Consider the following 16,053-nt stretch of genomic DNA (forward strand, 5'->3'; position numbering starts at 1 on the left):
TCTTTCATTAAACTGGCTTGGGAGGCATTGAAGGGAGGTTTCAGAAGAACCAGGTCGTTCAGGATGGTTCTATATCCAGCCAAATTTTCCTATAAAATCTTCAAAATTTCAACAATATAAAGAAACTTATCCTGACATATTTAAACACGAACACTTGCAAACATTCACCTCGTACTTGTCATTTATGAAACCCGAAGAATATCAGTTTTTTGCAGAAAGCGAAGATTTTTTAATACAAGATTATTTCAGAGGAGGCTATTACTCAACGCATGATTCCAATATTGATTACTATAGAGTACGTGCTGTTGATAGTTGGCAACCAAATTTACCTTGTCATCGTCTTCGTTTTGAAAATTTTTTGTGTTATTTAGACAACACTACAAATTTTTCTGAATTTTGGGGTGACTCTGAAATGCTTGACTTCGAAGGTGTTCCCATGTTTTATACTCCTTACAGATACAACTATTCTTGGAATTCTGACCATATTAATGCGGAAAATAACAATTACAGACTAAATTCATTTAGTTTACTTGATCATGGTATAACAGGTAGTAACCAAATTGTAACATTTCAAACAATTGGCTCAGTAGATTTAAATCATTCATTTTTTACCAATGGAACTTCACTTTCTGACGATGAATTCGGTGTACCATTCAATGAAACAATTGATAATCATAGAAAAATTAAAAGATACGACTTTTTAGGCGAAGAAATTGATTATTCAATTTCATCTACATTTGCTGCAGGTTTAATTGCAGGAAAGCCATATAACTATGCAGATTCTGATGACAAAAATTACTCAGGAGTTGCGTTAGACTCAAAACTTCATGTTATTGAAATGAATCAGACAATTTTTTACGAATCTAGCGTTCTTGACTTAGGCACAACTCTAGACATGATGAAAAAAGTTGGTTCATATATTTGTGCAAACAATTTTGTATTTAATAACAAATTTTGGTCATATTCTGAAGATATCAATTATTATGCATGGAAAAACAAAGACATTTTATACATTTATCCATCAGGAGACACGGGTGATGTCATTCTCAGTCCTGGAGATGCATTAAATGCTTTAACAGTCGGATCTTGTCAAAATATAACTGGAAATCCATCAGAAACATCTTCAAAAGGTCCTACTTTATCTGCATCAAAGAAACCTGATGTTGTAGCACCAGGAGAAGGCATTCTTTCCAGTTTAAGTCGAATTCCATTTTCAAATTCGACAATTGATTCATTAGTTACATTAAATGGGTCAATAGCAAGTACAGCGCAGATCGCAGGTATCGCTGCATTGGTCAGGCAGTACTTTGTCGATGGATTTTATCCAACATTATCTGCTAAAGCGGAAAACTCGATGATTCCATCGTCAGCGCTAATAAAATCGGTGATTATTAACTCTGCGCGGAATACTTCTGCTTCTCCTTTGTACGATCCAAAAAATGGATTTGGAATTCCTTTTATTTCTGATGCTTGAGGGTTTGGCGACTTCGGAGTGAGATTTATAGACCGACAAACAATCAATCCTCATGATCACGCTGTTTATAAGATCAAAACTGAAAAAAAATCTGATTTCTCGATCACAATGAACTATATTGACGTTCCATTCCCTATGGAAGATCTTAATGTATTATTTGCCGATCTAAATCTTGTTGTAGAAGCCAATAACAAGACTTATTTAGGAAATTTACTTCCAAGATCAACTCACGAAGAATTTACAAACGTTGAAAGGGTTCTTATCAAAGACCTTGACCCACAAGATATCATTATCCATGTCTATTCCAACGATTTCTACCTGGAAAATGATAATTTGGAGTTTTCTCTGTCCATTTACGGCGGTTTTGACACATCAAACGAAAACTGTATTCCTTTTCAGATCCAACGGGAAGACGACAATAAGATATGTCCAGGGAACTGTTCCGGGTACGACTGTGACAATGGTTGGTGCAAATGTAACGAAATTTACAGAGGATTAGTTTGCCAACACAAAATGAGGTTGTTAGAAGATATCCAGCAATCCAATAGATTGTTTACATCAATGGATACCGATGTAAACTATTTGTATTTCAATCTTCCAATTTATAATAAATTCAGATTAAGAGTTGGAACTGATTGGCACACGGATTGGGTAAATCATGTTGCTGTTGTAGTCACTGATGATATTTATGGCATCAGTGGCCACTCAAACAAATACATTTTCCCAACAAATCCACAACACTACGGCACGTACTTTTTAACTGATTGGATATCGTTGCCTTACAACAAGACGTATTATGTCGGTATTTACAACTTCAGAAAAGGAGAATCCCATGGAAGATTAAGAATGTATTTGCAATATAACCCAACTCCTCATCCGACACCAGAATTGACGCCGACACCATTACCTACTCCAACACCACATCCAACACAGACCCCTTTCGTAACGCCAATCCAAACTTTCCGAGAAACTCCATTTTATACCGAAAAAATGACTCCTTTTGAAACAGCTTTTGAAACAGTTTTCCAGACGCCTTACTTAACTCCTTTAAGTACTACAAGTATCATAACTCCTTTGCCAACACAGACTCTTGCAAGAACAGTTTTCATTGAAAAACCTGACAATGAAAAAAATTCTAAAAATTCCAAAGTCAAAAACAAAGAAATCATTGGAATTGTTGTAGGAATAATAGCCGTTGTTGGTTTAATTGTTGTTGCTTGTCTATTGCTGCTGAGAAAGAAGAAGAAAGGAGATGAAGATGATGATGTTCAAACTCCTGTTGAAGAAGAAACAAAAATTCAAAATGATTCTTACTTAACTACAACAATTTCTGAAAACTTCCCTCAGGCTTTCCTGTTTAATACTGACTCTGAAGAGGATGACGATGATAATATTACTGAGCGTGCTTACGCTTGGTTCTAATATATATATAATTTTGTTTGTTTGTTAAAAAAATGATTTTTTCATGAATTTATTTGCTTTTTGAGAATAAACCCAAGATAAACTCTTTTTTGATGTTAAAAGTCGTCATGAAATTTATTCCTCAGAAATTTGAGAGATTAGAAAATCGACTTTAAAGTCACATTTTCCTAGAATGCTGACTTCATTCAAATGTCTCACTTTATCGTGAAATCGCAAAAATTTGCACTTTTCCGACTTTTTATCAGGGGCGCGAAGTGACCCAAAAATGTCGGAAAAGTGTAATTCTATTTGAGCCAAAAATAATCGTTTGCAATAGAATTGATATTTAGTCCAAGATTGTGAAAATGTGTTTAATAAATTTTGGATTTTCAGATGGTTTTGCTTGTAGATTTGGTTTATTAAGGCTTCACTAACATGACAAAAAATATTCAAAAATTTTAAAAAGATGAAAAATATGCTCTACGATATATATTAATCCTAGTCTATCGTTTTCATAAAAAGCAAGTTATAACTCATGTTAGTGGAAGAAGGCTTTTTTTGGGTGGGTCAATAAAAATTAAAAATAATGATAAATATAGCATTGACACACATCATAGAATATATATCTCAGGGGACTTTAATTTTTGTCATGTTTGTGAAGCGATTGCTTTAAATCATCTAAAAAATCACAATTTAACATAAATTTGTCTTTTGAAATATGTTGAATTAATACATGGAGTTGCATTTCATGAAGATTTAATTAATTTAACTAAATAATTGACTTCAATTTAATACGAAAAAATATCAAAATTGACGATAATCATTTGAAAAGAAATAAGAATTTGCATTAGTAATGTTGAACACTTTGTAACACTCACATTCTTTCATAAATTTTAGAGAACTTGATCATTAAGGGTGGCTTCCGACCAAATTGTGAGTAGGTGACAAAAGTGCATACTCTTAAATTAACCTTAAATGTTGATTTTTCGATATTTTCAGTATTAACCTTATTGTAAATTTTTCCGGTGATAAATTTATCACACTGAGGTAGGGCTGTACAAGATTTAAAAAAACATTGCCGGGTTACCGTAGAGGCCTAAAAAAATCGCGCCTCGGCGGCAAGCCGCCTCGGCATTAAGAATGCGCATCTAAATTTTTATATGTCCTTCTTTCTTTTATTTTTCCCTTCCCTTCCTTTTCTTTTTCTTTTTTTCCCTCCTCTTGCTCTCATTTACCTTTTTTTCCTTTTCTCATCATTTTTCAAAATTTAAAATTTTTATCAAAAATCTTGCCTATAAAAGCAGATTATGGAACCTTTTAATGCCTCTTAATCAATATTATACAGCATAAAGCATATTAAATGAAAGTAATTACGTATAAATTTATTTTATTATCTTATTTATTAATTCTTTAGCATGTATTGTTTAATATTAACTTTTCTGTACATTAAATATGATATCTCCAAAGTATGAATGCCTTGTAACGAAACGAAAACTTAATTTTATGTTGAATATTTGTCACAAACATTAGATTATTAAAATATATGTTGGATATCCCTTAGTATGAGACTTCATGACTCTTGTTGTCTAACGTGAGCTTTGGATTGCAAGCTTGCTACAGCACATAAGTATTCTGTGGTTAAAAAAACCACATGAGCTTTAAAAACTATAAAACCAAAAATAATTGTTATAATTTAAATGAAGAAGTAATTTAAAACGATTTTATTTATGATCAAATTTTATATATTTTTTTGGATCAAATCCATTTTAATAGAATTTATATACTATTCATCTATTAGTAAACACTACCGTATATTATTTTTTAAGCTATCTTATTTTTTGAACTTTTATTCAAATCTTTGGTCGCAAGAAGAATTGCATGATAAATAAAAACATTTAATCAAAGTCAATTTTATTTTTCATATTCAAATGGACTGAGTGTTAACATTTAACATTTTTTGCTAATTGTCGTCAAAAATTAGGCGTAAAGCAAAAATTGATATTTCATATGGTTTTATGATAGATAAGCATTATATTCCCACTCATTATATTCGTAAATTTTGAGGTTTATCCTTCGCTTTTAAGATCATTGAATTTGATTTTTATATAAAATAGTTATATATTAGAAAATAATATGAGTTTATATGATATTATTTTTCAGAAGATTTCATTCTATATGCCTATGAAAAGTACTCTCAAAACTAACTTTTTCCTAATTATAATTAAATCTAGAATATTGTATTATGCTTAGTATTATTTCATTTTTCTCATTCAATTTAGAATTTACAAATGTCAAAAAATTGAGAGCTGTCACTTTTGATGAATTTCTGTTTATTACAGCATTGTTATTAATAATGAAAAATAAAGCTTATTTCAATGAAAATTGTTCTGCAAATTTATTTCACTTTTGACCTCACTTTTTCCGTAATTCAATTTTTTACTTTTAATATTTTAGATCTTCATAATATCATTTGAAAAATTAACCATATAAAAAAATCAAGTTATCAATTCACTTTTTCCGTAATTCAAAAATCAAAAATATAAATAATATATCTTTTTATCAAATATTATTATTATATTCTATGAAAAATGAGGTCCGGAAATTTTGCGGATTCCCGTAACTCAATTTTACGGAAAAAGTGCAGTAAACTATTCAAAATACGGAAAAATTGGTGTAAACTAATGATTTTACGGTAAAATCACGGAAAGTCCCGGAAGAATATATGTGCCTATATGAAATTATACAAAAATGAATCAAACGCATTTTAAAAGATTGTTCTTGTATTATAAATGCTATTCGCAGATTTATTAGTTGAAGAAAATTACCAAATTTTTGCCGATTTACAAAAAATGATTTACAAAGCATATTTTTATAAGGCTTTAAAAATCTTTAAAATGTGACCGGTGACGGAAATCCATGGTAACCAACCGCGGTTCCCGTTTGGAATGACATACACTGAGGTTATTTTTCCGGTGAGATTTTTAACCTTGATTTAATGAAATTAATATATATAAATTTTATTATTTTTAATTTCGAATGAGTATAATAAAATATTTTTTATGTGTTTTTGTTTTTGATATGATTTGAATTTTGTTAACTCTTTTCAAAATCACTTCATTTTTATGATTTCGGTGGACTTAGAGGAGCTTATTGCTTTTGGTATTAAACAGGAAGTCAAGGGCGGTGTCCCATACAGAAGAAGAACGGGATCTCCAAAGCAATATGTCACTTATTCATGTTCGTATCCCCTATGCAAGGCAAAATTTAGGGTTGAAGAACAAAATGGAGTGTTTACTATAAGCAAAGTTAATGAAGAACATTGCCATCATATAGGAGTTGAAATGGGTTCACATTACGCGAGTAAATTTTATCAAAAATGGATCGAACTTTATATTAAAAACGGTGGAAAGCAATTTCTTGCTCAAAAAGCATTTTTTGATAAGTTCGGAATTGATACGAATAACAAAGAAACGATGAAACTTTTCGCGCAGTCTACTGATGCTTTAAAGCACAAATTTTATCGCCTTGATGAGATTATTGCACAAAGATTATCAAACGATCCTTACACTTCTTTGGAAGCATTTTTGAATAATTTACAGGAAGAGTGCCCAGATGATCTCGTTCAATTTGATTACAATGGAGATTTTTCCGAGTTTACAATCATATATGCACCTTTTGCTGCAAAAGAATTGGTGCATAGCATTGATAACCCTCTCCACGTCGATTCCACTCATTCTTTAATTAAAGGAAAGATCCAATTGTTTGCAGTAACAATGAAAACAAGTCAAAACACAATTTTCCCCTTTTGCTATTTTTTAGTGAACCCTCAGACATCTGAAAAAATTCAAGAATGTTTGGTGAAATTCTGTGAGTTTGCGCACCTGGATCCACAGCATTGGAGCGCTGACTGTGCGCTAAACATTGCTCGCGCAATTGAGGACGGATTTCCTCTTGCGCAGCTCAGTTGGTGCGCTGTGCATGTTTTACGCGCATGTGCAAAAGTTGGAAGCTATTTTGACAATCCACAGAATTTTGAGAACTTCTATTTAGCAATGGACTTTTTGACATTACGTGCAGATGCAACGAATGCAGAAAAGCTGGCTGAAGAGTCTGATGAAACATATGAGTTCTTGACAACAATGTTAGAAGAAGAAGAACCGCGCGCTTTGAAGTATTTCGATAAACAATGGAGAAGAACCAAAGAACATTGGATGATGTTATATCGTGGAGAAGGTGATTCCACGAATAACATTGCGGAATCACACTTTCATCAATTAAAGCAAACATTTTTCTTGGGTAAGAAAAATGAGCGCATTGATGACATCGTCATAACTCTCATCACTGTTGTGATTCCAAATGCGATTATTAAGGTTCAAGTCGCTAATGTTTTGAATGAAGAAAGAGCAGTAAGAATTCTTACAAGGGCAGGTAATCAGATTGTTGAGCAAAGAGCTTCAAAACACGATGAATGTTTGAAATTAATTCAACACATTTTGGAAATTGTCGAAAGCCGAAGGATTGAACCTAATGTCCTTATTCCATCTTTGAAGGCAATATTAAATTTGGCACAAAGAAGTTTAAAGGAAGAGTAAGCAAGATTAGATAATTTGGACTTTTTTTAAAATTAATGAATAAACAGTATATTTTTGAAGTGTAAGCTTATTTACCTGAAGCTATATTACTTAATATAACATTCAAAGTATTATTGCTATTTATTGGAGAACAAATTTATGTAATTTTCACATGAAAATTGATAAATTTGTATTTCCTTATGATAATCAATTTTTGTATTTGTAGAGAGTCTCCCTGCATGATATCAAGACTTGGCTATAAGTCTTTATCCATTTTTGAAAATTGTATTGTAAATTGTAAGAATTTCTGAATACTACTACTATAAAATATAATTGCTTATCATGTATATTCTCCCTGCATGATATCAAGACTTGGCTATTAGTCTTTATCCATTTTTGAAAATTGTATTGTAAATTGTAAGAATTTCTGAATACTACTACTATAAAATATAATTGCTTATCAATGTATATTCTCCCTGCATGATATCAAGACTTGGCTATAAGTCTCTATTCATTATGAGTATGACCCCATTTTTTTACAAAAAGTGCCGAATTGCAACTTTGTCCCAATCTCCCAAATTGTCACTTTTTGGTCCAAGTTGGAAAAATGCAAATTCGCAAGGTCTGAAGGTCCCGAAAACCAAAAAAATGCACAAAGTCTATAATTGATTTATTTTGTGTATAGATTCGTATACCACCTCTTATTCATTCTCATTCTGGCTAGTTTTAGAATTAAAGTTCCGAATTAAACTAATGCAAAGAAACATTCAATCGCAATTAGTCATGCTTGATTTTACAGATGCACAAAGTCCTGTTGATCTTCATCTTTACTGCATATTTTCAGATTTTTCAAAAAATATTTAAAAAGATATTCTGAGTCCAATTTCCTTTCAGAATATGATACTAAAAGAGACTTACTTTTAAAAAGCTTTGTAATTTATACTACACGATAAATTTTATAAATTTTTACAAAAATTTTTATCGAATTCCACACTTATTGAATAATTATTGTACGATACATTGTCTTTGCTGGTAGACACACAAAAATACTCGTTCTTCTTTTCTTGTGAGCTTATATACAAAATCTGCTCTTACGAAATCTGATTCTAAATTGAGATTCCAAAAAATGCAATTGATCTTTAAATTTATTAAAAGCATTTTTGATTAAATGATTAGAATCCTTTGTAATTTGAATTGAGGTTTTTGAATGATTTAATGCTGTATTGGTTTTTACATCACCATCTGATACAAAAGTATGAATTTTTGGAAAAATGTCAGAATTGATAATAGAATTAAGAGCAGTGATTTCCATCATATTGGCTTGTATATCAGGATCACTAATTACAGTTTTATATCCATCAATTTTATATTTTGTTACAATTCGAAAACCACAAATTTTATTAAGTACAATATTTGCCAAACTTGAAAAAGATGAAAAAGCATTTCTTCTTCCAGTCCAAGCACAGTCATAAGCTGCTTTCATATCATCAGTTATGTATTTTTGTATGCGATTTAAACAAAATTCTTCAAGTGAAGGACCGAGAGCAGATTGTCTCTTATTCAATGTATCAACAGATGGTACTTTCACTCCTGCATATGTTAATATGTCGAAATATTTTTGGATTCCTATTCCGTGAATGTAGCAATTGAACAAATGCTTGTCTAATTCTTGATCTGTATACTTTTCATGGAATGTTTTTGACTTTTCTTTCTCTTTCTCGCCTTCATTCTCAAGATCTTCTTCAAAAATCTCTTCTTCCTCTAATTCTTCGCCGGTTTCATAATCATCTTGTATCGGTTCGCACGTTTGTTGACATATCATTTCGTCATTTTGCATTTTTGTGCATTCTTTACTAGAATTGAAAGTGCATTGACACATTTGCAGAGAAGAAGTACTCTCATTGTTATTAAAATTATATAATCTACAGTTAGTATCTCTAAGTTGCGTACTGTGGCACTGCGCGCCTCCGTACACCACTTAGCGGTTTTGACACTTTACGAAACCGGTAACGTATATTTTACAACACAACCATAACACCAACTTAACCTTAAATATTTACAAAACCATCTGACACATAAACGACTTCACTAATGACTTCACTAACGACTTCACTAACGAATTCCCTACCGTCCTCACTAAATAAAAATAACCTTATTTTTATTTTTTTAAATTTTTTATTTCATTACAAAGACATATCCGACTACATTTACTATGACTCTTTCCCAGAACGTTTCCGTGAACTATTCAAAACTCAAGTAAAACTAAGAAACATGCATTTTAACAAAGACAGACCCATTGACGATGAAAGAAACCCTGAATATATTACAATCCCTTATGACGCAAAGTTCATTGCATACATTCCTTATGGTCGCAGAGGAACGAAAACTATTTCAACAAAGAACAAAAATTATTTCTGGAGCGATGAAGAAAATTGCCTTATCTACATAAATGCATACTTAAATAAAGCTACATATTGTACAAAAGAAGGTTGGACTGGATTTGAGCTCTACATATACGACGACGATGGAAACAGACGTTGTGTATACCCATACGATAATATGTACCATTGTTTTCATCAAGCATTAAACGAATACATAGTCAGTAAGGGTCTCATTCCTGTTGAGTAGATATGCTTTATTTTTGTTCTGTCATTTATATAAAAATAAACTTAAAAATTAATGATATCACCACCCTCACCCGTATGAAAACATAGCACAAAAATAAATTTAGGTGAAGTGGTGAAATCTCACCTCTTTTTTCACCCGGTTTTTCACCCTGTTAAATTCATTGCTTTATAACTCTCTTCCTTGGTTTCTTTTTAGTTGCTTTCTTCACGTCTGTCTCCAACTTGACTGTCTTTCTTCTTCGTCTGTAATGATACCAATTACTTCCACCAGTCAATGGGTCAAATGGTCGTTCATAAGGGTTTCCATACATTCCATAAGGTCCGTATGGATAAACCGCTGGTGGAGAAGAAACATTTTCTTTAGTTCCATCGACTCTATTTAAATGCATTGTTTCACCTTTCATCTGGTCATTAAAGTCTTTTGCGTGTTTTGCAAACTCATCGTCCTTTCCTAAAGCATTTTCTGACTCAGTCGCAACCAAATTGGATGCTTTATTTATGAGCCCTATTTTATTTAATCTTAACTTCTTTGCAACCCAGCCTCCAATCTTCCCTTTATTTGCATCTAATGTCTTCGAAACCCTTCCTCCACTCATTTTATTTACTGCGTCATAAGCTCCAAGTGCTTTTGCTCCAAATGCTAATGCTTTTGTTCCCATTGCGCCTAAAGCTGCCCAAGCTACCATTTACACCATATTAAAATCATCTCTCTTCAATATTATCTCATAAAAGTTCTCGTTACTGGAGAAAGTCAATGAAACATAAGCGTTCTCACGGGCTTCGCCCTCACCGCTTTGCGGTCTATCTAACTTATTTCTTATATCATCTATACGCTTCAAAATGTCTGAACAATTGCTAACATCTTCTACAACAGTTATTTCATCATGAATGACCTTCAAGAACAAGCTCATTTAATATGCTATTAAAATCATCTCAATAATGAGTCCATCCTTTCCGTCTTTGGGTAGCACAACATCTTTCATTGAAGAAGGTTCGACAAGTCTTATGTTAAACTTACTGACAAAGTTTGTTATACTATAATGCTTCGGCGGCGAATACATGTAGTTTGAAAGACATAATATAGATTCTTCAGCAAATTCACTTATACTGGATTTTATAACAATGTTCTCACGAGACCAAATACCACCAATTGACAATCTTGTAAGCAATCCTGCTGAACCTTCTACTGTAAACGTCGATGGTAACATTCCACGAAGGTCATCTATTGACATCGTTGAGTCACTGTATTTAAATATTTCTTAAAGCAATCGTCATTATCTAACCATGCAATAGCTTTGAAGTTTTCATTCGAATATACATCTGCTTCATTAAATGTAAAACCTGACTTCTTTGCAGAGATGACTTTAAAATCTATTGAGTTTGTTTCAAAATTATATGCTATGGTAACTTCTGAAGGTAATGGATGCCCTTCCGCAGTCAGTTGTTCTCTCACTACCGTTTGAAGCTTTGTATTAAAAACTTTCATGTCATCTCCTGTATCTAAGTTCACATACACAGCAACAGGGAAACTATCTTGCTTCTTTGTTTCATCATTATACTCAAAACATTAAAGTTCTTCAATAATATTGTTCTTCCTGCTGGAATACTTCGAACCTGTCTGATTTCAATAGCTTTCTCACCTCCTACATACTCTACCCAGTGTCTTGGATATTCATAAGTATACTGACTTTCTTGAATTTTGGTTGGTTTCATCATAACGTGTTCATAGTATATCTTTATACTCTTGTCAGTTAGACTCGGTGCTATGTTCTGAATATTTCTGACTTGCATTTTTAATGGAGATAAAATGAAGCATTTAATACATGACGTAGATGAAGACATGAATGAAACTACAGACAAACTTAACTCTTCTCATTCTTCCTTTCAGTAAGGACTATGAGTTCTGTTCAAATGGTGTTTATTTCTATTGTGGAAAGATGGGTTCAGGTAAGACATTTAACCTCATTCGTCATATACTCATAACAGAGCGTTTAGGAAACGACTCTTACTATGACCAAATCATTATATCAGCAACTTCAGACTCTATGGATTCAACAGCGAAAACATTTATGTCAAAAGTTCAAGCCTCTGTCGTTAAAGTTCCAGACAGTGAACTCATTGAATTTCTTCAACGTTACATTCGACGTAAGAGGAAATATTATGCCATCGTTGAATTTATACAGTCAGGAATGCAAAAGACTTCTGAGGAGATGGAAAGAATTATTGACAAACACCACTTACGTCAATACTCAGGAGTTTACGATATGAAACGACTTACAAACTACATTCTGTCAAAACTTTCAAAATACCCCTTCAAAAAATATCCTCAAACACTTTATTAGTTTGTGACGACTTCGCCGGAAAAGGTTTAGTGTCAAAACCAGACTCACCATTAGCTAACATCATTACTAAAGTCAGACATTACTTAACTGTAGCAATACTTATGCAAACATGGAGGTTTTTAGCTTTAAACATAAAACGTCTCATAACTGACTTCGTTATCTTTCAAGGTTTCTCACGTTATGATATTGAACTCATTTGGAAACAGTCAGGTATAACATTACCTTTTGAAGAAATTTGGGAAGCATATAAGTCTCTCATCTCTCCTCGTTCATACCTTGAGATTCATATCATGACTAATACCATTAAAGTCAAAAATATTCCATGGGAACGACCAACATTGTTTTAAAGTTTAACCTTCAATTGACTGATGGTAAACAAATTCCATGCATCTCTGTCGCCATTTCTGTTAATATTTTTGCTGTCATTCATATCATCCACTTCCCCATCCGTTAGCTTTTGAGGATATGCGTTAGAATAGCTGTTCTTAAATGAAGGCTTTTCACCTTTGAGAGCATAAACTCTATAACTTTCTGCATACTTTATGTTTGAACCTCCTGAGCCATCATTGACATAAATTTTTATAGGCTTCCACCCTTTGTTCATGTTCCTGCTTCTTCCCTTAGCTCTTTTGTTCAGTAGTTCTACATCTTTATACACAGCACCTGTCTCAGTGAATTCAACAATATTTTCATTCGTTAGCTTTACATTCAAACCCTTGTCGAGTATATTGTTCATTTCATACATATAAAAGGTTTTTATTCTATATGAAATGAGAAGCAAATCCATCTTAGCTGGTGCCGTTAATGTTCCAATTGAACCAACATCAAATGTTGACTCACGAACGACAAACAATATTGTCATAAAGAACTATAGTTCAGAGTGTTTGAAAGAAAAAGAACCAGAACTTAAGTCGGTGAATTTAAACACAGCTTCAAACGCTAACGCTACATCAGATGTTAAGTTAGAGTATCCACCACTGGACCAAATTCTTTCAAGAGAAGCCAACGACAACCCTTACACAAATGTTCAAACAAATCCTTCAGATAACGTAGACCATTACCTTCTTCAGTTATACCAAACAATTTTACTCAAAGACGATAAGAAGCTTTTGACAAATCTTATAAGCAAGAACCAAATAATTCTAACAAAGGAGGACCTTGAAAATGTTATCTCACGAATAACAGGGAAACAATGTGTCATTGACTATCTCGACCCTGAAATCGAATGCTGTGGTCAAACTCCACTATTCATGAAAATAGGTAACATCCGCATCATTGAAACACCAGGAACTACAGGAGTTGAGTTTAAGTATAAATATTCGAATGAATATACAAAACTTTCAACAGAATATAAACTTTGCTTGAAATATGTTTTAGTAAATTAAAGCAGTCAGGACCTTCGGTCTTGGCGCTTTGCGCCGTCAGTCAAAAAATTTCAAGTTAGCAATTTGTAATATCTATCCAAAACTTCTTCAACAGTATCGAACTCATCTTCATAATGCAAACCTAATCTTATTGACTTGGTGCAGTTTTCACTAACACAATATTTTTCTGTTCTCTTGACTGACATAACTAACTCATTTGTTTCATCAAACAGCAACAACCAAAGTTCATGACCTAATACATAACATTCATACTTTATATTTTTAGCTCTGAGTTCTCTTGTAAGCTGTTGCATTTAATATTTTCTAAAAAGTCAACTTCAACAGTCATTCGCACTGGTGCCTTCAGTTCTACAGGCTCTCCTTGAAAGTCAACAAGTCTGAATTGCATGTCTTTCAAATTATGAGGACTAATGCGAACCCATTTACCTAAATGAGTTGCTATGACAGGAACGTTTGGAATGAACATTGAATTTACTTCATAACAGAAAGACTTATATTCTACTGAACCTTTACTATTAACTCCTGAAATACCTGTGACATTAGCTATTTTAGACTCAATGTACAAACAATTGCCATAACATACGTATGGAACAGATTTCATCTCAATCGTTTTGTCAACACTTTTCAAAGGAAATGTCATATGGTATGCTCCCAGAAGCAATTGAACTCTATGACTCATTCGTGTTATCTTAAACTCCTTCGCATAACTGAACTTCAATGTTCCCTCAGAAGAGAGTTCGACATCTATGTTGTCAATAGTTTCTTCATTTATGAGAGTATCTATGACTCCAGCAATTTTATCTATTCTATACCCAGCTCTGTTAGGAAATGTTATAACACTTCTTTTGTCATCTATTTCAATCTCTATGAAATCTGTTTCATCTGTTATGACAAAAGTTGCGATAGTATTGAAGTCAACAACTCTGAAAGCAAGCGCTTCATTCTGAAGACCTAAGTTTGTTTGTAGCTTTACTGTCCCGTATTCGTTTGGGTCTGTACTTTGCAAATAGAACAACATTTTATTCTCATTAAAATATGACTATTGCTGCATATGCGTATGAAACAAATGAAGCAAGAAGAGCACATGAACTAGTAAACGAAAACTCAACTTTAACCATTGAAGGCAATGATTTAGTCATTGACGATGGAAAAACTAAAAAAGTCATTGATTTCGATACTTTTAACACTTATGACCCATTCATTACAACAAGTAAAGTTCCTATCATAAATGATGGAACGGTGCAATATATAAATTCTACAGTAGATGCCTCATTAGTGAAAGTATTAAATGTTCTCAGTGAATTGTTAAAGAGCTTTCGATTTGACGACAACATTAAATGCCTAAAGAATTTAGTCATGAATGAGAAACAAATTCTCGGCGTTGCTGGTAGCAGTAATGATGTACACCTTATGACATTAGAATATTATAACGAACATAAAGATGAACTGAAAGGAGAGAAGGGTGACACCGGACCTCAAGGACCACAAGGAATACAAGGAATACAAGGACCTCAAGGCGAAAACGGTTTGGATGGTGAAGATGGAAAGGATGGAAAAACTGCTAAATCATGGATATGGAACCTTATAAATACTGGTTTAACAGCTGCTTCATATGGAGTTCTTCAATACCAAATCGGAAAGATATGGGCAGTACTTGGTGAAGAAGTTTTAGATGACGTTAAAAATGCTTTGAACTTCATTTCAAATGGTTCGGATACTATTAAAACTTTATCTGGTTGGATGCAAGAAACAAGGAGTCAAATAGATACTGTAAGACGTATAGCAAACAATGCACGTACGGGATTGGATACTTTACGAGAAGCACAAAATACACTAAAGGAAGCAAATGATATTCTTGGCTCAGTATCAGACATGCATGAAGATTGGCTTAAAGGTATTGACAAATCTTTAAAAAATCACAGTCAGTCTATTGCTGACTACAAGAAAAGTATAGATTTTTTACATAGTGCTATGGACGTACATGATGGAAGCATAAGGAACTTACTTAATGCTAACAATAACTTACCAGGAACTATTAAAGCATTTATAAAGTCCTTTGTAAAACCTGGTGCTCTAACATTTAGGTCTTTGAGAGCAAGAGCATTGAAGTCAAGAGATGCAGAAACTACAACAGAACCTACAGAAGGAACTGAAACAACAGAAACTCCAGAAGAACCACCAAAACCAACAGCTAATGAAATATTGTTCGAATATTTTCCAAGATACTCTGTCCTCATTGTATACATTCAAGAA

At 32.8% G+C, this 16,053-nt stretch overlaps 9 protein-coding genes across 9 annotated transcripts, besides 8 other annotated features; 6 read left to right on the top strand and 3 right to left on the bottom strand.

The window, feature by feature from the left end:
• Positions 1-412: 412 nt before the first annotated feature.
• Positions 413-1,474, top strand: TVAGG3_0186610 (peptidases S8 Kp43 protease domain-containing protein; the record flags this gene model as incomplete). The annotated part of the gene is made up of 1 exon (XM_001330397.1): positions 413-1,474. One exon carries the CDS (start codon positions 413-415, stop codon positions 1,472-1,474), a length of 1,062 nt encoding a protein of 353 aa, XP_001330432.1.
• Positions 1,475-1,609: 135 nt separating this feature from the next.
• Positions 1,610-2,896, top strand: TVAGG3_0186620 (uncharacterized protein; the record flags this gene model as incomplete). Its single annotated transcript, XM_001330398.1, has 1 exon — positions 1,610-2,896. One exon carries the CDS (start codon positions 1,610-1,612, stop codon positions 2,894-2,896), a length of 1,287 nt encoding a protein of 428 aa, XP_001330433.1.
• Positions 2,897-3,298: 402 nt separating this feature from the next.
• Position 3,299, top strand: a terminal%2Cinverted (terminal inverted repeat of tvBac_56 transposon ID:TVAGG3_0186630).
• Positions 3,299-3,320: a mobile genetic element.
• Positions 3,300-3,537: a mobile genetic element.
• Positions 3,538-5,174: 1,637 nt separating this feature from the next.
• Positions 5,175-5,211: a mobile genetic element.
• Positions 5,175-5,211: a terminal%2Cinverted (terminal inverted repeat of Banshee-A3 transposon ID:TVAGG3_0186650).
• A 616-nt stretch (positions 5,212-5,827) lies between these two features.
• Positions 5,828-8,020: a mobile genetic element.
• On the top strand, positions 5,998-7,467 carry TVAGG3_0186670 (MULE transposase domain-containing protein; the record flags this gene model as incomplete). Its single annotated transcript, XM_001330399.2, has 1 exon — positions 5,998-7,467. One exon carries the CDS (start codon positions 5,998-6,000, stop codon positions 7,465-7,467), a length of 1,470 nt encoding a protein of 489 aa, XP_001330434.1.
• A 498-nt stretch (positions 8,021-8,518) lies between the features above and the next one.
• Positions 8,519-9,363, bottom strand: TVAGG3_0186680 (uncharacterized protein; the record flags this gene model as incomplete). The annotated part of the gene is made up of 1 exon (XM_001330400.1): positions 8,519-9,283. The coding sequence occupies one exon, from the start codon at positions 9,281-9,283 to the stop codon at positions 8,519-8,521; it is 765 nt and encodes a 254-aa protein (XP_001330435.1).
• Positions 9,364-9,372: 9 nt separating this feature from the next.
• Positions 9,373-9,717: a terminal%2Cinverted (terminal inverted repeat of Maverick-2 transposon ID:TVAGG3_0186690).
• Positions 9,373-16,053: part of a mobile genetic element that runs on past the window's edge.
• TVAGG3_0186700 (uncharacterized protein) lies at positions 9,718-10,074 on the top strand (the record flags this gene model as incomplete). Its single annotated transcript, XM_001330401.1, has 1 exon — positions 9,718-10,074. One exon carries the CDS (start codon positions 9,718-9,720, stop codon positions 10,072-10,074), a length of 357 nt encoding a protein of 118 aa, XP_001330436.1.
• Positions 10,232-10,759, bottom strand: TVAGG3_0186710 (protein of unknown function, DUF4107 family; the record flags this gene model as incomplete). The annotated part of the gene is made up of 1 exon (XM_001330402.2): positions 10,232-10,759. The coding sequence occupies one exon, from the start codon at positions 10,757-10,759 to the stop codon at positions 10,232-10,234; it is 528 nt and encodes a 175-aa protein (XP_001330437.2).
• Positions 13,186-13,800, top strand: TVAGG3_0186720 (uncharacterized protein; the record flags this gene model as incomplete). The annotated part of the gene is made up of 1 exon (XM_051225807.1): positions 13,186-13,800. The coding sequence occupies one exon, from the start codon at positions 13,186-13,188 to the stop codon at positions 13,798-13,800; it is 615 nt and encodes a 204-aa protein (XP_051110793.1).
• Positions 14,054-14,479, bottom strand: TVAGG3_0186730 (uncharacterized protein; the record flags this gene model as incomplete). Its single annotated transcript, XM_051225808.1, has 1 exon — positions 14,054-14,479. One exon carries the CDS (start codon positions 14,477-14,479, stop codon positions 14,054-14,056), a length of 426 nt encoding a protein of 141 aa, XP_051110794.1.
• Positions 15,157-15,992, top strand: TVAGG3_0186740 (organellar and viral DNA polymerase type B; the record flags this gene model as incomplete). Its single annotated transcript, XM_051225809.1, has 1 exon — positions 15,157-15,992. A coding segment is annotated over one exon (836 nt), but the record flags the coding sequence as incomplete, so codon positions are not given.

Source organism: Trichomonas vaginalis, chromosome IV, assembly GCF_026262505.1.
Source record: "Trichomonas vaginalis G3 chromosome IV, whole genome shotgun sequence".
Classification (NCBI taxonomy): domain Eukaryota; phylum Parabasalia; order Trichomonadida; family Trichomonadidae; genus Trichomonas; species Trichomonas vaginalis.